The 21679-nt window shown below is 35.4% G+C and overlaps 1 protein-coding gene and 1 long non-coding RNA gene across 2 annotated transcripts; both read left to right on the forward strand.

Moving 5' to 3' along the window:
- The first annotated feature begins 8190 nt into the window (after positions 1-8190).
- Positions 8191-9242, forward strand: LOC136798864 (uncharacterized). Its single transcript, XR_010845446.1, has 2 exons — positions 8191-8323; positions 8540-9242. It is a non-coding gene; the product is annotated as an uncharacterized lncRNA (long non-coding RNA).
- A 9871-nt stretch (positions 9243-19113) lies between these two features.
- On the forward strand, positions 19114-20740 carry LOC136798986 (uncharacterized). Its single transcript, XM_067055672.1, has 4 exons — positions 19114-19436; positions 19697-19894; positions 20616-20689; positions 20736-20740. The coding sequence occupies exons 1-4, from the start codon at positions 19198-19200 to the stop codon at positions 20738-20740; spliced, it is 516 nt and encodes a 171-aa protein (XP_066911773.1). The 5' UTR covers positions 19114-19197.
- Positions 20741-21679: the final 939 nt, after the last annotated feature.

Here is a 21679-nt window from a genome sequence, read left to right on the forward strand (position 1 = left end):
CGCCTAATATCTTCCGCAGGAAAACCAAATGGGAAATCCCAATCCGGCTTAGAAGGGGCCGGCGTAAAAAGGGGCCGATAAAGTTAGTGACTTTTCTTGGAGACTTGTGTTACCTTGCGCGACCCAGGAGACTGATATTTCACCGTCTCTGAGAGAGGTCTTAACTTATTAAGTGACTTTGCTTGGAGACTTGTGTTACCTTGCGCGACCCAGGAGACCGATATTTCACTATCCATGAGAGTGTCTATTTTTATAGGCCTTAACATATTAAGTGACTTTGCTTGGAGACTTGTGTTACCTTGCGCGACCCAGGAGACTGATATTTCACCGTCTCTGAGAGAGGTCTTAACTTATTAAGTGACTTTGCTTGGAGACTTGTGTTACCTTGCGCGACCCAGGAGACCGATATTTCACTATCTCTGAGATTGTCTATCTATACAGGCCTTAACTTATTAAGTGACTTTGCTTGGAGACTTGTGTTACCTTGCGCGACCCAGGAGACCGATATTTCACTATCCATTAGAGTGTCTATTTTTATAGGCCTTAACATATTAAGTGACTTTGCTTGGAGACTTGTGTTACCTTGCGCGACCCAGGAGACCGATATTTCACTATCTCTGAGATTGTCTATCTATAAGGTCTTAACTTATTAAGTGACTTTGCTTGGAGACTTGTGTTACCTTGCGCGACCCAGGAGACCGATATTTCACTATCTCTGAGATTGTCTATCTATACAGGCCTTAACTTATTAAGTGACTTTGCTTGGAGACTTGTGTTACCTTGCGCGACCCAGGAGACCGATATTTCACTATCCTGAGATTGTCTATCTATACAGGCCTTAACTTATTAAGTGACTTTGCTTGGAGACTTGTGTTACCTTGCGCGACCCAGGAGACCGATATTTCACTATCTCTGAGATTCTCTATCTATACAGGCCTTAACTTATTAAGTGACTTTGCTTGGAGACTTGTGTTACCTTGCGCGACCCAGGAGACCGATATTTCACTATCCATGAGAGTGTCTATCTTTTACAGGCCTTAACTTATTAAGTGACTTTGTTTGGAGACTTGTGTTACCTTGCGCGACCCAGGAGACCGATATTTCACTATCCATGAGAGTGTCTATCTTTTACAGCCTTAACTTATTAAGTGACTTTGTTTGGAGACTTGTGTTACCTTGCGCGACCCAGGAGACCGATATTTCACTATCCATGAGAGTGTCTATCTTTTACAGGCCTTAACTTATTAAGTGACTTTGTTTGGAGACTTGTGTTACCTTGCGCGACCCAGGAGACCGATATTTCACTATCCATGAGAGTGTCTATCTTTTACAGGCCTTAACTTATTAAGTGACTTTGCTTGGAGACTTGCGTTACCTTGTGCGACCCAGGAGACCGATATTTCACTATCCATGAGAGTGTCTATCTATACAGGCCTTAACTTATTAAGTGACTTTGCTTGGAGACTTGCGTTATCTTGCACGACCAAGGAGACCTATTTTGAATTGTTAGATTACAAGTGTAATGAGAGCGCATAGAAATAAAGCATATGCACGTCTGACGTTTCGGAAAAGACTAGAAAGTCAGTCAATTTACGAAATTTACCACAGTGAAGACTTTGACGAATTGTTTAGATCTAACAATGCATGCACGTTAGACGCTTCGGAAATGTTGGACGTGAAAGTCCGTCAATTTCGAATTTGACGGTAGTGAAAACCCGACGATTTCAGGTCTACATACATTGCGAACTTGCCATAAAAATGGATTGTATGGAACAATGAAAAAGTAAAACGAGGGAATTTGAATTTTTATTAATTTTGATTTTTAAAGACGTACATTTATGCAACAGGGGAATAGTAAAAGGGCTATTGATTAATTTATACGTTGTAACTACCTTTTGTAATGAGCCTATGTGATGGAGAACGTTCTTATATTTTAGCGATAACACACACAAACTTTTTTACTCAATCGCATGTTCAAACTCGATACTTTTATTAGGGACACCCTGTACAGCGTGTGAATACACTTCATTAATTAAAAATGTTTGATAGTAAAATAGAACATATTGCACGGCTTGTCACGTTTCAATACACATAAGCATAGATCCACGGGGGGGGGGCACTCAAGGTAAACGACCTACCGTACGTGCGGCCCTTTTTTCCAAGCTTCCCAAAGTACACTGTAAGGGTGGAAATTAGCAAAAATGAGAATAAGTGCACTCTAAGGTTTAAAATTTGGTCAAAGCCAGTCCGGCTTTTAGAATTTCATCCGAACAAGTGTCATGTTTTTAACACTGGGTAAATTTTGGAACATCAAATATGTCCATCCCTATCAGGATCTGTTCTAGAACATGTTGACCAAGAAAAGATCTAGGAGTGATAATCGATAGTGACCTGACCTTTGAAGCCCATATATTCAGTAAAATCAAGAAAGCTAACTCTATCGTTGGCTTGATTAGCAGGAGCTTCGAATTTCTCTCACCATATATGTTTCGAACGCTTTTCATTGCATTTGTCAGACCCCATTTGGAATATGCACATGTAGTATGGTCCCCAAGGCTAATCAACCATATCAATGCAATCGAGGGCGTCCAACGAAGAGCTACAAGGCTAGTTAGTTGCTATAGAAACTACTCATACGAAGATCGGCTACGACTCATCAATCTACCTAGCCTAAAGACCAGGCGGCAAGTTGGTGATATGGTGGAAGTTTTCAAGAACCTCCACATTTATGACGAGTCTATAAGATCAGAGAAATTTACTCCTCGAACACGACCACGACGTCAGCATGATTACGAGCTTCAAAGGAACTTTGCTAATGACGGTATGAGAGGCTACCAAAGCAACTCTCTTTTTTACAGAAGTGTGAAACCTTGGAATGATCTAGAGAGAAGATATTATTGAAGCACCATCCTTACAAGTCTTCAAAGAGCGTTTGATAAAAGAAAGGGAGAAAAAACTTTATAAATGTAAATCAAAAGTTCTGTTTCATAGGAGGTCACTAGACGTGCGAAATATATGCTATAAAAATAAAAAAAAATAAAAAAATAAAAAAATAAAATAAAATTAAAATTAGGTTCCCACTTAGGTTCCCCCATCCCACTTTTCCGGTGTTCATTTAGGTTCCCACTTAGGTTCCCCCATCCCACTTTCCGGTGTTCATTTAGGTTCCCACTTAGGTTCCCCCATCCCACTTTTCCGGTGTTCATTTAGGTTCCCACTTAGGTTCCCCCATCCCACTTTTCCGGTGTTCATTTAGGTTCCCACTTAAGTTCCCCCATCCCACTTTTCAGGTGTTCATTTAGGTTCCCACTTTAGGTTCCCAGGTTCCCCCATCCCACTTATCCGGTATGCCGTTTTCGAGTGGGTGCTGCAAAATAATATACTTTTTATTGAATTTTCATTCTTGTCTTTAAAATATTTAAAACTCATTTAGATAGAATGCAACTATATTTTTGTTTTATCATAAATCCGTTAGGAATTTTTCTTTTCTGAAAAATTGGAGGGAAATATATTATATACCCCACAACAATAGAACTATTTCATAAAATGGAAATATTTTGGAAACATGTATTAATTGCTAGCTATTATACAACTAGGTTTGAAAACAATTGAAAATAAGAAATCCTTGCAATAAACTGTGAAGTTTTTTTTGAAAGGGTTTTCATTGTATAGGTAAATGGCGAAAGTGTTTATCAAGAAATAGGCTACCCGATGGGGGCGCTAACTTTAAAAAAGGGCAAATGGGAAATTACGAATAAAAGATTTTCGCTGATTAAACAGCAATTGTTCTTAAATTGGTCTTATATTTTTTTAGTGATTTTAAGTCTCCTTGTTCTTGAAAAATTGTTTCATCAAGGCTCGATGTAAAGTAGATTTCAGATTAGCTTTAATCTCTACTTCTTCTTTTTCCCATGCAGTTCAAATTCTAGGCGAAATTTTCGACTTCAAGTCGTCTTGTTTATTTTTGATACCCCCTTCTCACAGACCTGGTGAGACATTTTCAGCCAGTGGGGGTAAAAATAACGAACCATACTCGATAGGGATTGATATTCCAATGAAGGTATAACGTTTTCAATGTTTTTTACGGGCCGGGGATTTGAATTCCATTGTTTTCGAGCCAGAAAATTCAGTGGGGATGGAAAAATAGCACACCATTTTGCATTGTGAGGATAAAAAGTAGAGAATAATTTTTCCTCTGGGGACGATATTTGGCCAGTTTTTCCGGTGGGAAGAGGTCCCAGTGGGTCTGTGAAAAGGGGGTGTTTTTTGAAAATATTTTCAGCTATCACAAGCTGAATTGCTCTAAATAGCCTGGTTTTAGTTTAATAATTACCTTATTTTGGGGTTTTCGGAGGTAAAATTTCGGACCGCCTTTTATATTGAACTAGAGAACCGTACCTTGAATATCAGAGGTTGAGCTTTCAAAGAATATATCAAACTCTGAAGACCAGCAATAAAAATTTTATTTTATTTAAATTGTGTCAATCTAATTCCCGATCTAATCACTGTATAAAGAATCAAGGATAAAGAACAAATATTACCATATTAATGTCTAGCAGACTGTTTCAATATACAAGAGTAATTAAAATGGGTTTCTTTCAAAATAAATCTTCTATATGTTTCCCAAATGTATAACAGTAATTACTATACTATTAATTATGGTAACGTTACTTCAATGGAATAAAAATAATAGACAAATCTTTATGTTATGATTCTCTATCACTGACTTTTTTTAAAAAACATTTATGACATTTTTGAGTTGTGTTTTCAACGACGGGAAAAAATATCAACTTTGAACTTAATCCAAGACCTTAATCCAGGACCTTGCGTAAATTGCGCGCTGAATAGAATCTGGATCGATCGGCACAGGTCGATGTATAATTTCGGCCTGGGTATTTTCCTGTTTTCTTTATCTGCTAATCGCACGAAGAGTTATTTTTTCTTCTTTGGCGCGCCTTCAAAGAGAGCAATTAATCGTTAATTGCATCCTGTAGAGAGCAATTAATCGTTAATCACACTCTTCAATGAGGCGCCAATATTTACAAAATTGATTTTAATGTTTTTTCTTACATTTTTTTTGCTTCGAACGTTTTAATTGCATTCGAAATTTATTTTGTGAGAAAGAAAATCAATAAACAACAATAAAAGAAAGACATAAAGAGAAGAGAAATATATAAAACTCTCAGTGTAATTTCTGTAATTTACTTTCCTAACTGGGAAAAAGTAGTGAAAGCCATTGTGCGATTAGCTCGTAATCACATAATAACTCGTACAATTCGAAAATGGCACTCGTGATTTTTTTGTTTCGAATTTTCCTCGTCCTTTCGGACTCGGAAAATTAATAACAAAAAAATCACTTGTGCAATTATATTCGAATTGCACTCGTTATCATGTGATTACATATACTAATTGTTTTTATCTAAAGCTCTAACTTTCAAGGCGACATTAAATCTAATCTTTGAATATCAGCAAACCTCTTCGCTCTTCAATATAGGGAGATTATATCGTACAAGTTTGGAGCATCACTGTTTTTCTCTCTGAACTCAACATTGAACTCTGAGGGCCGGAGGAACTAATTCTTATAAAATTTTCACTTTAAAAAAGTGCCACTTTAAAATTTAAAAAAAATAAAATAACACAGCTGTAGCTCTACTTCGATCTTGTTTTGACCTCTATTATTGACTTTGCCTATTTTCCTGTTTTCTTATATGCTATCTGTTTTAATCTATTGCTCTAACTTGCCAATCAAGATGGATACTAAAAAAAGAATGTTATCTTGGATCGACATTTCGGATTTTGGATGTTTCTATGAAAATATAAACATGTAAGCTTTATGCTTATAAAAAAATATTTACATCATTTATTTTCAATGATTGCATTTATTGACGCCAGTCAAATTTTTGAGTTATGAAAAGCTTTCCCATTTCCACCCACACATATCAATGAAGGCCTTTCCAAATTTTCGATGGAACTTCATTTCGAATGACTTTCAAATCATGGCCCAATTTTGAATTCAAATAAGTTAAAAAGATGAACTACTCTTCTTGCCCGAGAGGAACAGCCGGGAAATTGATAACCTGGCGTCCGGATTCGTTTTCGCTTTGTTTGTGTTTTAAAATTATGACTTTTAGTCTCTTGCTCCACAAATTTGTTTTATTGGATTCGCGCCATTTGCAAAAGATCGGATAGAGCTTGGTTTAGACTTTATTCAGCCTTTGTTTTGAAATTTAAGGCCCATCTACATTTAGTAATTTTAACTTCTGCCCAGATTTGCCTTTTTCTCTCTTCTTTTGTTTTAAAAGTTTTCGAATGTATTTAACGATCGTATTTATTAATGACATTCGAATTCTTTTCAAAACAAAACAATTTCATTTCAAAGAAAAGAATATTTCAAAAGTAAATCAAAACATAAAAAGGTTTGTGGACAACAACAGCATTCAAAGGGCGATATAAAGCATAAGAAAAAATTAGTTCACTTCTTTTTTCTTATAAAAATATTCAAGCCGTCGTTATCATTGAGTTTAAAGCCCGAAGGGCTAAAGTTCAATCTCTAACCTTTCTCAGGCAAGAAAAAGTGAAGCCTTAAAAAATGCGCCGCATTTTTGACGATAGATTGAATCTAGCAATTCCTTTGTTTACGATTGATATTTTTTTCGAAATTTAGAGAGAATTTTAGTATTAATCTGTCATTTGTGTAAAAACCAGGCGAGCCGCTCAAGGCTGCGCAACTTTGGTAGGTTTTGTTGGCTTCAAATCCTACCAAGGAGATTGACTTCTAGCCCTTCGGGCTTATACTTCATTGGTCGTTACTGCTAAAAAGTGTGTACGTCATTTTTTATGTTTAAATTCAAAAAAGTTTTGACAAGGGTTTAAAAAAGCAACTTAGAATTTTATATTTTTTCGATCTGATAAAAACAAAAAGTTGCACTATTCTTTTTGACCTTCCCGCTTTTTCCTGGAAAATTGTCATTTAATCTGGACGGCATATTTAACGCGAGCGAAGCGAGAAAAATAACTACCAGCAGAGTCGTTTCAAACGACACTGGTACAGTAAACGATGCTCTTTCTGATAACTTTTGACTTAAACAAAAAACTATGTCTCGGGAGGGGGGGCAGTAAACGATCCAAATATGGTTAAAAGATAAGACATCCGGGGAAGGTTAGAGTTAAACGTTGTACAGATTTCTTTTTTTCATTTGATCGCTTTTTTAAGCCAGCTTCAACATCCAAAGGACTTTTAGTGCGTTCAGCTACAGCTTAACCGGCGTGCGACGCCGGGTACCGGCTAGTTACAATATAATACAATATAATATGTCTTTCGACTGATACAAATCTAAGATATTATCTTTCACAAGCTGTCTTAGATTTAATCCGGATTTAATGATCGCCTTTTCAAGCAAAAAATCAAGACTAATCATTTTAATTCGGTAAAGCTTTTTTTATAGGAACATAAAATAAACTTTTTCACAGCTGTTTTTACGACTATTTTTAATTTTCGAAATTTTCAAGCTAAAATATTCTTAAAATATATTCAACAGCTTAATTTCTTTTCTAAAAGTTTTAAGAATCTTAAATCAATACTTCCGTCCTTAGTAACTTTTTGAGATCTGATGTCATTTAGTCCCCGCATAGTCCTTTATATTTACTGAGTTGCATTCTTATAAAAAAACCTGTATTTATTGCCCCCGCAACGAGCGTCAGCGAGTGAGGAGGCACTCATAACTTCAGGCGCAAGGATTGTTGGACTGGAATCTCGGATTTTTGTTTTGTTGTTGTTGTCGCGCAAGCCTATCCGTATAGTTAGTCTTTTCCGTTAATGTTCGGTATTGTTTGTTTTTTTCCAGGACGGCTTTTATTTTTTACGTCAAGCGCCGCGGGAATTTTACACTGCTTTTAGGGCGGGTTTTCATTTCTTCCTATCCGCTTATATATAAAATTTGTCCGATTGGTTAACATTCAGGAAAGGACTGGAAAGGAAGAAGATGTAGATGCGTGGAAATTTCTGGAAGAATTTAAAAACAAGTAGTCTCTCCTGCAGTCAAGACTCATTATTTGTGACTTTGAGATACTTTATGATTTTGTACAAATTTTATTTTATTGATTTGAATTTACATTTATTACTTCCAAGTTCTAAGTGATTACAATAATGTGAACGATGTTTAATTTTTACCACAAAACAATAATGAACAATGAATGAATATGGACAAAAGTGATTATTGTTGGGAATTGAATTCACTGTAACTAAATAATTCAACAATCGTCATTCAGCAGACTCTACTCCCAACAAGAATACATTAAGATCCTGTATTATAGTACTTTGACAGTAAGTACATTTTTTTCATTAAGTGTGCGATGCTTGCTTTTATAGATCTATTATGCAGTTTTATGTTAAGCGTTTGTTCTTGTTGACACTTACCAGGCACTATTTGGGAAATTATTATCGGAAATTGAAAGAACTTTTTGTGTACTATTTTGAGGAAATTTCAGTACACTCATTATATATAGAATCTAATTTCATGTTTCTTATTTTCCATTTAAGCTTATTATATGAATGTGGATTCGTTTACCTTGACAACGCAATATTACCTCGTTACTGCTACTATTACCACGTTACGTCATGATTTTCCATCCTTCTACACGATATTGCTGTGTTACAACTGCAAGATAACTGGCATATCTTTTTAATGTAGACAATTTTGTCCATGAGATCCCTTTTCATGCCGTTGGAAAAAGTCCTGAATGTACGCTATTTCCTGTTAATACCTGCTTCCTGCTCATCAATATTGCCTCGTTACTGATACTATTACCACGTTACGTCCTATCATCTTCCATCCTTTACACGACGCCGTTACAGCTTCTAGATTACTGGTAAATCCATTTAATGTAAACAATTTTGGATCACGATATCCTTTGTTAAACCGTTGGCAAAAACTCCTAAGTACGTTGTTACCTGTCAATTTTTGGTTCCTGCTCGTTATGTTTCTGGCTCATAGCATTTCTTATGCTGTTTAGTTCTACTATGTTTCATTTATATTTCAAATTAGTTGAAATAAATATAGTTGCATGTCTTTTGACTGGTTTAGTATCTGTAATTGATTCTACCTGGACACTTTTCCTAATGAATGTTTTAAGATTTGTATTTTATTCTTTGTAAAAAGTAATTCACATTTTTAGAAAAAACATATGTTTCATGTATGTTAGCTTATTCATTGATATCTCAAAAAAAATGCTGTTGAGAAGAATCATTCTAACTATTCCAAATCATTTCCAAACTTTTGCTATAAAGCATTAAAAAGCCTTAATTAGCATTAATTAGTTTTTACAAGCATTTGTACTAGCGGGTGGCAGTTAGTGAAAGCTATGGCTAGTCTTATATAAGTCGGTGAAAAAATAGCTTAAAGACAGAAAAGTGACAAACACTCTGGGTAGGTACAAAAGTAGCTTCGAACTTTTAGGCGGTCAGATTAAAGGCCTGTGTGTTTCAAAAAAAATCTTTTTGTCTGTATGATTTGAAAAGGTGGAAATATCTTGAAAGTACGTCAGGGATGTTGCCTTGAGAATGAGAGAGTTTAGCTATCCAAGGGTATCATTGGGGCAATAGCTTCGAGTATTGACCTCTGTCAAAACTAGTGTGTAAAGGACCGATTCTTTTTATTTGTTTCATACAGTATCTAAGGTAAGACTCGACTTTAATTAAAAAGAATGATTGGAAAACATATTGGTTAGTTATCCTTTGCAAGAGATGAAGAAAGTAACCTCTAAACGAGAACGCGCAAAACTGAACAAATAGCGTCAAAGTATCAAAGGCATTTTCATGGATTTGTTAAACTCTAGTGGTTTCTTTGTGGTTTTAACTATTAAACGGGCATTTCCGAACTTTTTATGGACGTTTTGGCTTTCGGGGCAAATAATGTGCTTCAGAGAGACCTTAAATCAGCCATTTCACAGTTGTACTAATTGAAGAATTCAATCATTTTATATTTAGTCCTATAAAACGTTTTAAGTGGTTATTAGTGACCGGGTAGCTCAGTCGGTAGAGCATTCGTCTTACAATCTAAAGGTTGTGGGTTCGATCCCCGGTCACCGCCAACTCAGCGGATGAGTAGCTTAGATTGGGTAATCTGATCTAGGCGGTAAGTTACTGGGAGCTGAGAGTAGGTGTGGCGCTCCACCTCAGTATTCGATCTCCCAGGTCTAGCGCAAATAGAAAAGGGGATAGACTCCCTCACTCCCGGCTCCGCCGACAGCCACCAGATGAATATACTTACTTACTTACTTACTACTTAAGTGGTTATTACACACTTTTCTTTTAAGAATACACTTTATAAGAATGCCATTTTTAGCATTTTCAATTGTAAATTACCAATTACCCCTAAGAAAGGCTCACTCCTTTCATAAAAATGCCATTTAAAGCTTGACACGTATGTACTAAATGTTAAATCTAGTCTGAATTAAGGTCCTAAGAATGCTGTAAGAATAATTTTCCTAAAAAAGTTAAGAATATCTGATGAAATGGATTTACACCATTCCTATAAAAAAAGTGTGTAACAGAGAGAAAGTTTATCGACGAGTTTTGTCATTTTGGGTAGGTCATAATTTCCAGATTTTAAACATAACTTTTAATTGAATGAATCTATTTTACAGTTTTATCATAACACACATGAGAAAGAAACTTTTTTTTTCTTTTGTTGGTGGGATGGAGCATAATGCATTGCACCAACATAAAAAAAACTTCTCGTGTCCCCAAGCCTTTAGCTACATACAATGTTAGCAGCCAAGTCAATAAGGAACTCGATAAGGAACTTTGAGCCTGAAATTCTCTGGTAAAAAATTTTTGTTCTTATTTTCTTATTTTGTCAGTATTTTAGAAAATAAGTATTTTATGAACCGCAAAGCCTTCTCAAATGTTCTTAACTTTGTTCTTAATATTTCTGCCACGGAAGAGTTATGTTCTTATTATACGAAAAGCGTGTGGGAGTACGATTGGCGTGTGGGAGTGGCCACTAAGTTTATAGTCTGATATGCAGAATTCTAGAGGTATACTTCTTAAAGGAAACTTATTCATTGAAGGATTTGCAAGAACATTCATGTTTTTTTACTCTATTCATTGCTTTTTAAATATTTCCTTTGAGAAGGAAATACAGGCATTTTCCTTTTCCAAGGTTTAGAAAAAGTCATTTTCGTGATTTTGTACATGAGTCTCTTTTTAAAGCGCCGGCGGTAAAAACATTACGATGTTCTTTTTTCGAGGCGGAAGATGTAATTTTTTAGAGAAACGTCAGTGGAAAATATGCGTACGGCTGTCTATTCTCCTTGCCGATCGGGAAACATCGCCCGTTTTGGAAGCGTATTGTTGATCGGACCATACTGCTTTGTTTCTAACCTCAAAAAAAAGACTGCAGCAAAAAATAGACAACAACTTTTGCTCTTTCGCTATTTTTCTTTGGTTTTTATGCTTTAATGAGTTGAATTGGATCATGATTTTTGTACGATTGTTACAAGGAATGGTCGATGATAAACTTTTCTTATTATTCCTTTCTGGATTTGATGTTTTGTTTACATTCTGTTGGTTTGGAATGAGTGAAATATACAATCTCTTGGATGGAAAAACAGGACATTTTGTCAACTTTCACAACAAACTAACTTCAATTTTGCAAATTTGGGCTTGTTGGTCCAATTTCTCTTTGAATTATAGCTGATCTAAGTTTTGGTGGTGAACGGTTATAGGATGACTACGTGATTTTACGTTTTTCTTATGTAACTCCCGTCAACAAAGTACTACAGAGCTGATTTTTGGCATGAAGCAGAGTCTTACGGATACTAAGATACGTGCCAAATTTCTTTCAAGATATACAACGGTTCGAAAGTTATTTGAGAATTCCGTAGATTAGTAAATTGCAGAATTTCATTCCGCAGATTAGTAATTTGCGGAATTTCAATGTAACTGCCGATGACGTAGTAGTATTGGTCTGAAAGTTTTCATGAGAGCTTTTGTCACAAAGAGGCTACCTTGTGCAAATTTCCTTGTTGAGAAACATATTCGTTCCAGAGATACGCAGACTTGTATTTTTGCACTACGTCACATTACGTTTTTCTTACGTATCTTCTTCCCACGTCGGGTAAGGGATTTAATTTTTTCAGACAGGACTTTCATATATACCTTACGTGTTCACACCAAATTTGGGCTTGTTGGTCCAATTTCTCTTTGAATTATAGCTGTTCTAAGTTTTGGTGGTGAACGGTTATAGGATGACTACGTGATTTTACGTTTTTCTTATGTAACTCCCGTCAAAAAAATACTACAGAGCTGATTTTTGGCATGAAGCAGAGTCTTACGGATACTAAGAAAAAAAATTAGATTAGTAATTTGCGGAATTTTTGTAATCAGTACGGCACTAAATGCTTTAATGGCCGTAATTACGGTTTACGTAGGTTTCATATTCCCAAATTTGGCTTGTAGCAGCATTGATCCATTATGAAGACATGTGTGAAGTTTGAACAATATACCTTTATTGCTTCAAGAGATATTAACGTATTCCGTAGATTAGTAATTTGCGAAATAAAATTCCGTAAATTAAAAGGCGGAATTTTATTCCGCAAATTACTATAAGCCCTTTTAAGACAAAATAAAAAATAAAAAATATTGCTTTAGGTTTTATTTCAAAATGTTTCCTTTTTGACCAATATCTTGCTGACAGGGAGAATATCCGGGGTCCACTTAAAGCTTTTTAACAGACAAGATGGTGCGATTAAGTTGTCCGGTAGTAAATGGTAAATCTTGAGTTTTTGCTTAGGTAGACTGTAAAAAGGTTTTGGCTTTGGACCATAGAAGGATTTACAGACCAGAAACCTAAAATAGACCATAAATTACACACTTTGACAATATCAATAGCTTTTTGTTTACTGGATTGAATTTCTAGCTGTTGTGTTGTTGATCAACATTTCCTTTGTTCAGTTAAATTTTGGATAGAAAAGATAAGTTTTCGAGTGGGTGCTGCAAAATGATATACTTTTTATTGAATTTTCATTCTTGATGTCTTTAAAACATTTAAAACTCATTTAGATAGAATGCAACTATATTTTTGTTTTATCAAATTTTTCTTTTCTGAAAAATTGGAGGGAAATATATTTTATACCCCACAACAATAGAATTATTTCATAAAATGGAAATATTTTGGAAACATGTATTAATTGCTAGCTATTATACAACTAGGTTTGAAAATAATTGAAAATAAGAAATCCTTGCAATAAACTGTGAAGCTTTTTTTGAAAGGTTTTCATTGTATAGGTAAATGGCGAAAGCGTTTATCAAGAAATAGGCTACCCGATGGGGGCGCTAACTTTAAAAAAGGGCAAATGGGAAATTACGAATAAAAGATTTTCGCTGATTATTTTTATTTTTTGAAAAATAAGAGAAGTAATTTTAGCGAATGGACCGATTCGCCTTTTTTCGCAAAATTTGGCCGAAATAGTTTTGGGCGAAATATTTCAAATTAGGTGAGAATTTATTGTGGCGAATGACCGTAATTTTGCAAATATTTTAGCTAAATACACGTTTTTTTCATAAGAATAGTGTACTTTGGCTGAGGGCGAGCATTATTCTTATTTTTCTATTGTTCTAAACGATAGGCCTATTGTTCTAACTCTGAAATCTCACCCTGATCTTCTTATAGAAGTTATTCTTATAAAAAAAGCGTGTAAGGAGGTTAAGATTTTTTAGGACTAGGAGAAACTCAATTTGGCGTGAATTAGTTTTGGCGAACGACCAATGGATTTTACATAAAAATACACTCTTCTCGAGATGCATAAATTTATTGTTGTCCTCGTTTTCAAACAGATTTCATTGCTATGAAATTATACATTTAAACCAATTTAAATTCCCAAAAGGCAAACATTAACTCTAAAACAAAAGTACTTGAAATTCAAAATGTCTCATGAGGTGTAAACAACACAATTATCATTGTGAATGTGTAATTTTATAGCAATAAAATCTGTTTGAAAACGAGGACAACAATAAATTTATGCATCTCGAGAAGAGTGTATTAACTTGTGCGAGCTTTGGGAACTTTGAAGGTAATTATCGCCAAAATTTCTTCTCGGCAAAATTGTTTTCCTTTAGAGGCAGCACAATGTGTCGAAACTTGTTTAATGTCACATCTCCAGTTACAAGACATGTCGTTTCTTCGTTTTATGGTATCTCAGCTATCTTGACAGCTTTGGAGAATACTTTTTGTCTGATTGTTCTTTGGCAACCGTCTCTTCGATCAAAATCGTATCGAATATTGGCGTCACTTGCTTTGAGGTAATATTTTATTCCTATTATAAGAATTTTCAAAGAATTCCCAAGTTTCCTGGTCTAAAATGGATGTGGAAACTGTCGAATTGTTCTGTCCACTGCTTAAAAAAATTTAATATAAGGAAAAATTAAGAATAACACTGAGCCCAGAATAGATGTATTTCAAGTTATTTTGAAGTTATTTTCAAGTCAGGCTCATGCCTGAAACACCTCCTGTCACGTCTTAAAAATGTGAGAACGATTCGAGGCTTTGAATTGCCAAAAAATAAAAACACTAAATTCTTAATAAAAATGTCTTATTATGTGGTTGGATACAATGGAGTTAAGATAACTCAAAAACGCATGGGAACTACACAACCTCCTTCACTGTGTATTTACCAGCTTTTTTACGCTTACTGATAGCTATAGATATTCTCTGGCGTTCATCAGTAACGTAAATAAAGCCTGGAATATACAGGGATGAGGTTAAGGAGCTGCCTTAAGATTAGATTTTGGAGAATTTTTTAACAAAACTCACCAAATTAAAACCCCGCCAAAAATTTCAAAAACCAACCATTCACCAAATTGAAAAAAATAATGAATATTATGTCAAAAATAACAACTTTTCAGTATATTTCTTAGTAATTTTTACCCATTTTAGTGTCTCAAGATTTCACCAAATTAAAATCCCCGCCAAATTTTATGGGATTGATCTATCGCCAGATTAAATCCCCACCAAAAATTGTATTTTGGCCAATCGCCAAATTAGATCCAGGCCAAGATTAATCCACTGAAGGTGAAATTTGCTCAATTTATGGAAAGTTTGACTTTTTTATACGTTTTTTTACCAGAAAAGTCAAATAAAGCTGTCGGAGTTACGTACGGAGACTGGAGGTTGAGCTGAGATTCGAACTATAGAGGTTCGCAGTAATGGAACCTTGCTTATCCATCACAAAAATTAAAATACAATCCCCATCAAAAATCTGTCTTCACAAATAATCATTTACATTTTACGTTTTCTAGTGATTGCTTTGTTGGCTATTTAGCATTTCCTTTGGCAAGTTGGTTGATACAAAATGGATCTCAAATGACTGAAAAGGCTTGTTTCGTCGAAGATTTTTATTCTTTGATTGGTATATGGATGGCAGGTGTTTCATCATGTTCGATCGCTTTTATTGCATATGATCGATATTTGATCATCACTAGGTACTCTCATTACCATACCATTTTAACCAATCGGAGACTTATGAGCATTTTATTAGCATATTGGATCTGTATCTTGCCCCTTGCTTGGGTATCTATAGAGAATGTTCATTTTTACGCATGGACTAACTTTGGTTTTATACTGGTGGTTATAGCGTGTTTATTTTGTTGCTATTTCTTTATTTGGAAAGCTGTCAAACAGAGTTGGAGACGGGTTGCTACTGACAACAACATAAACAACCGACACCGCCAGCAACGTGATATTAAACTTGCACGGAAAATCTCCCTTATTATAATTTCTTATCTGATTGGACTCACACCGATTCTCATTTTTATTATATTGGTGCAAATCAACCATACTTCACTTGGATTTCTATCGCCTGATTTTATCATGAATTTCTTTCTAGTTGCTGCGTATTTTGGTTTGTCAAACAGCTGTGTTAACCCCCTGATTTATGTTTGGAGTGATGCAGAGTTCAGAAACGCCTGTAAACGTTTGTTGAAAATCAGGAAAGCTCAACCATCGCAATCAGTTAAAATGGATAACTTAGATATAACACGGAGTACTAGAATTTGATAGATCAAAGATGCTTCGATTGAAGTTTAATAAGATAATGTTTCATTTCGTCTAACTTAAGAAATGTCATGTTTACTTTTCACGAGCACCCTATGTACAAAGAGCACCCCAAACGGTTTGCGTGAATGGGCTTTCTCACCTACGCCCGGGGGGAGGGCCCTCATATGATCTGGCCTACGTCTGAATGTGCCGCGCTTAAGGGTGGGGTTTTTCAGCATACCAAAATGCACTGTAAGGGTGTGTTTCTGTGAGATTGCACTGCAAGGGTCGAATTTTAAAACAAATTCAAAATAATTGATAAAAAGAAAGGTTTTTACTTCTCGTTTGGTTGAAAAAGTTTCTATTGTCTGATAATTACAGCTGACAAGAACAATTTTCTCAGTTTTTCTTTGAAACAGAAAATTTCAAAAGCTTCTTTTTTCACGCAGATTTACAGCTGAAAAATATAATGCACTATAAGGATTGGGTAAATCATGAGAAAATGCACCTTTTACCTTTTCAGCCATATTGAACTGCACAGTAGCCACCCCCCGGGCACTTACGTGAATGCGTGAAAATTTTTTGCGTGAACAGAAAATGCGTGAATTTCGAAACAAAATTACGTGAATTTGGGAAACAAATGATTGCGGGAATTAAAGGGGAGGGGCTCTACAAAAGAAGCCAGTTCACTTTCTCATTCCAATTTTCTCTCAGAATCGATTTCTCTCAGGAGATTTTTGAAAATTAGCCCTTCTAGACTGCCTAAAACAGGTCTTTTTCGAAGCTTTTAAGTAGAATTCAGCTGAATCAGTAAATTTTCTTTTTGCTTTGAAAAAATGTTGTCGGGCCAAGGCCCGGGGTGGCCCCCTCGCTGCCGCGGCCCCTGACGTCGCAAACATTAGATAAACGTTGAAGCAACGTTTTATGACAACTGGGTTGCGTCTAAAATTTGTGCCGAACAAAACAGTAATTTGTCTAAATACCTTAATCCCGAGAAATATTTGCTTGATTACCGTTTTAACGTTAAATTTAAGGGTGGAATCCCAGTATCGGAGTTCCAGTCCCGTTTTCCCGTTCTATTTTCAATGAAATCCCGAAATACCGTTCAAAAAAGTGTTCGGATGCTAAAGACGAAAGGCTAATTTGTGAGCTGTTTAACATTGAATTTGATTCAGCTGTTTAACATTGAATTTGATTCAGCTGTTTCGAAGGTTATAAAGAAAAAAGTATGTATCAATTTTTTTCTTTCAATTTCAATTTTCTTCCAACACGCTAAAGCTCTGAAGGTTGGGAATAAATATTTGAATTTTGTGAGATTTTGCAACAAATTGGATACCGCATCTCCAGAACATCAAAGGTGACCATCATTCCTCTCCAATGAGAGATTGACCCACTCCTTTTAGAGCTTTGAGGCCGGTTTTTCACCCTTCAAAGTCTCTCTGAAAATCTGAAAAATTTAAATCAGTCCCTTTAAGGGTCGGAAAATTCACGATTATTAGTCTCTCTAAAGGGTAGGGAGTTTTTCAAAAATCGAAGAAAATCTTTCAAAAAAATCTCTCTAAGGGTCATCTTTTCAGCAAAAATCATGTCTCTCTAAGGGTCGGTTTTTGGAGTTCCCAACCGCCAACCCTAGTATCCCTCCGGGACATCAAAATCTTGTTTACACCTTGTCTTTTGAAGCCCAGCGGGATTTATTGAATAATTGAAATGATCTTTCTCCTAAATTGATATATATGGATTTGTCATTCAGAATATTCAACCTTTGAATTCGAATATATTTCTAATAAATTATTTACGTGTATAATAGATATATTTAGATTTAACGCGTTCAATTATTCTATAATTTCTTTCAAAAATATTTGTCGGGTATAATAAGAGCACGATAACTTCACTGAAAATAATTTCATAATTATTTTCTTATCTTATTGACTGAAAACTTTAAAAGTTTTTTGACTTTTAACCATGGCCAACTACAATTCTTGTAAGTATTGTATTTGAAATTGTAACAAAATGTTGAAAATGTTATGAATAAATTCATAAGATCCATAAAAAGTGTGATTTTCCGGGCTCCGTCATATTCAAGAGTCTAAGAGATGACCATACAGTTGACTCTCGCTAATTCGAGCTCGAACGGGGAATCTTATTTGTTCGAATAACAGAGAGATTCAAATTATAGAAAGTATTCTAGGAGGGTTTTGTCCTGACAACGGGAGCTGAGAATAAGTTCGAATATTATTATATATAGAAAGATTCGAATTATAGAATAGTGCAAATAAAGCGAGAGTTGACTGTATGTAAATCTATTAACTGTTTCAAGGTTACATTCTCTGGCCTGAGTTTAACAATTTAGTATTGAAGCAAGTCCCCCGATGGTTTGCAAAATGGTCACCAGGGTTTTAGGGTGATGCGTGATTTGGGTTACTTTTCGCTATTTTTAGTGATGAAAGTTCTCGGAGGATTATCGTATTCGTAATAAGAGTAGAAATTTAGTTTGATTGCATATTGTGAGGGATGTCGTTGGGTCCAATATGTGTTACGGTGAACCAAGACTTCCAGAGCAAAACATTTTACGAATATTTTTGTTATTCATCCCTATACAATAGCCTTTTTAAATTATTTCTTAGTTTGGAACACAGATCTAGCTAGAGTTCATCGTTGGATTGTTCAAAGTAAATCAGAAAAGATTGGCATCAGAAGGTTGATAAATGAACTTCCTTACGACATCGAAGATTTGTTTGAGAAACTCCAAGAAAGCAAAGAATATTTTTGGATCTCTGAGACAAGCGAAAATTGTTTTGAAATTTGTCCTAAAATTCCTGTAACGCTATGCGAAGACTATATTGACGACACATCCTGTCGTCATGGTAACTCGTGTCAAAAGATACATCTATGTAAGAGATTTTTATGGTCAGCTACAGCCTGACCTAATCAGAATGTTTGTCAATGGAGTCATAATATCAACACTGGTCATAATAAAGCTGTCATGAGGAAAGTATTCCCAAATCCCCACTACAATCGGAATATGAAAACGAAAGTATTACGTTCATCGTTTCCAAGAATCTGTCCCAGTTTTCTTAAGAATGGACAATGTTTCAAAGAGTTTTGTGGATTTTTTCATATATGTCCTGATTTCGTAAACGGGACTTGCCCTACTGGTAGATGTATGTTAGCTGAGAGAAGCAACGAATCTAAATCTGTTCTTCATAACTTTACAACGCCGCATAACAAAAGAGTTTTCAGTATGTTCTTACCAGACCATTGGAATATTTGTTGTGACAGTATAGCTCCAAACATCCTTATCAAACCTGACCAAAATCCGTTTGGATTAAATTCGAAATCTACTTCTATGTTTAATGTACAAAGGAACTTTCCTGATTCACCTGGAAATCGGCTGAGCCTCAGGTAATATTTAGTTTTATGATAAACTTCAGATATCACACCCCTGTGTCACAGACCCACTGGGACCCAAGCCCCACTGGAAAATTTTTGCAAAAATTTGGTCCCCGATGGGAAAATACCCTGGAATTTCAGCCTCGCTGAGAAATTGACTTTGATTTCATCCCCACTCGGAAATTATTGTGTAAAAATTGCATATTTTTCTTGCTTAGAATCTTTGGAAATGAGAACACTACTCAATTTTTATCTTGATCACTTTTTAACAGGTCATCAACGCCACAAGAGGAAGACATCACACCTTGGCATTGGCCGAAAGGAGTTTCCTTAGAAGGTGGTCGTCTCGATGTCAAACCAAACAAAAAAAAACAAATCACACAACAGTTCAAAACTTCAATAGGAAGAAATGTCACTGTTTTAGATGTGAAAGAAATCTGCAACGCTAGGTTTTATAAAAAATATCAAAGGTAGGTAAGATTCTCGTTGCTGTAAAATTTGTTCCGATTAATTTACAGTCCGCACATTAAGATACTTTGCTCTTCAAGAAAAAAAATATATACACACCCGTCTCACAGCCCCGGTCGAACTTCTTTCTACTGAAACTTCTTCTTCCCTACTTCGAATCTCGAGAGGGGGGTGTACTAGGGTTGCGAGATGACGGGTATGTTCAAGCCAAAGCTCGAAAATCGACCCTTATTAGATAGACTGAATTTCGAAAATTTTGTTTATGATTTGACGTTCTGTTACCCGTAGAGATTTTAGCCCTTACAGAGACTCAATTGTTTTTAATGATTTTTATACCCCTTCGAGGGACTCTTGCGAGGGGTAAGGTTTTCTAAAATGTTTCAGGAACCAAAAGCTCTATAACCAAATTTTCCTCGATTTTGACGATTTTCTTTAGCCTTATTTGAATAGCTTTTGGCCCCAGAAAATAATCTAAATGCTGAAAATAGCGAAGTTCAGAGTTTCAAAAAAGTATGAATTCAAAACTTTTAAAAACTCTTCTACATTTTCCAATAATTTCGAAAAATATTTAAAATCCTCATCTTTTCCAACAGAGTTTTAATTATGTATGGCTACCAATCTTTTTGAGAATAGATTTGAATAGTAGCCGAGTAGCTGGCAAATTCTTATCTTGTAGCGTTTAAACAGCTTGGTAATTAGCATAATTAATTGTTTTCTTTTAAGCAAACAGAAAAAACTCGCAGAGAAGCTGGGTAAAAACAATGTCAATGAACAACTCGAACTGTATCATGGGACAGGTGCCGCAGCGGTTGATGGGATATGTAAACAGAATTTCGATTCGAGCATGAAACTTAAAAATGGAAGGATGTTCGGCCAAGGAAGTTATTTTGCCACGCAAGCTTCATACAGTTTAAATTACTCGGAACCCGACTACAACAACATTCGATATATGTTTGTGGCTAAAGTTCTAGCTGGAAAATTTACAAAGGTAAATACAAGTTCTACATTCATTTCATTAGTTTCGTTTTATAGAGCATAGACAGGGTGTCTGTAAAAGAAGTATCGAGTCGAAACACAGCAATGTAAATTCTCCCTCTTTTTCTTTACATTTTTTATTAGGCACCTGAGAGTATTTAGAAATGATTACTCAGTGCCGTAGCAAGCAATTTGATATTGGGGCTAAGCTACCCCTGATCCCCCTGGTAGCTACAGCAATGTTACTCTTCGGCCATCTTACATATGGACCAACCACGAAGGGTACCAGATGACTACACTAAACACTACTCATTCCATCGCCGAGTTTCTTGAGACGATGTTAAAATGCGGGGTCCTATTGTCAGCATTTTCAAAAGACGATGACGTCATCAATGATGCCGAGATTTTCACCAAAGATGACAATTCATATTTATAAAACTCAGTTTGTTATTAACCAAGTACAAAATGACTGTGATCTTATCAAAATCTGAGGAACTCGCCCTATAGGGTATTCTTACAATTTAGTTCACTTTAATCCTGATATTCTGATAAAAAAAGGCGTGTAATTACTCACTTTTGTACCTAAAAGTGCACAAGTAATCAACAAATAATTTTGTTTACCGAACCCACTTAACCTTTAGCCGCCGAGAGACGTACCACGTACGTCATATATACAGGCCGAGAGACGTACCACGTACGTTTTGATACTGGGGTCCTTTCAAAGTTTAATAAAATAAAGACCAGTTTGAATTTTTCTATTCTGTAAAATTTAGCAGACAGGATAGGGGTGAAGGTTCATTTTTTAAAAATTT

This window comes from Clytia hemisphaerica, unplaced genomic scaffold (genome assembly GCF_902728285.1).
Source record: "Clytia hemisphaerica strain Z4C2 unplaced genomic scaffold, Clytia hemisphaerica genome assembly, whole genome shotgun sequence".
NCBI classification, from domain to species: domain Eukaryota; kingdom Metazoa; phylum Cnidaria; class Hydrozoa; order Leptothecata; family Clytiidae; genus Clytia; species Clytia hemisphaerica.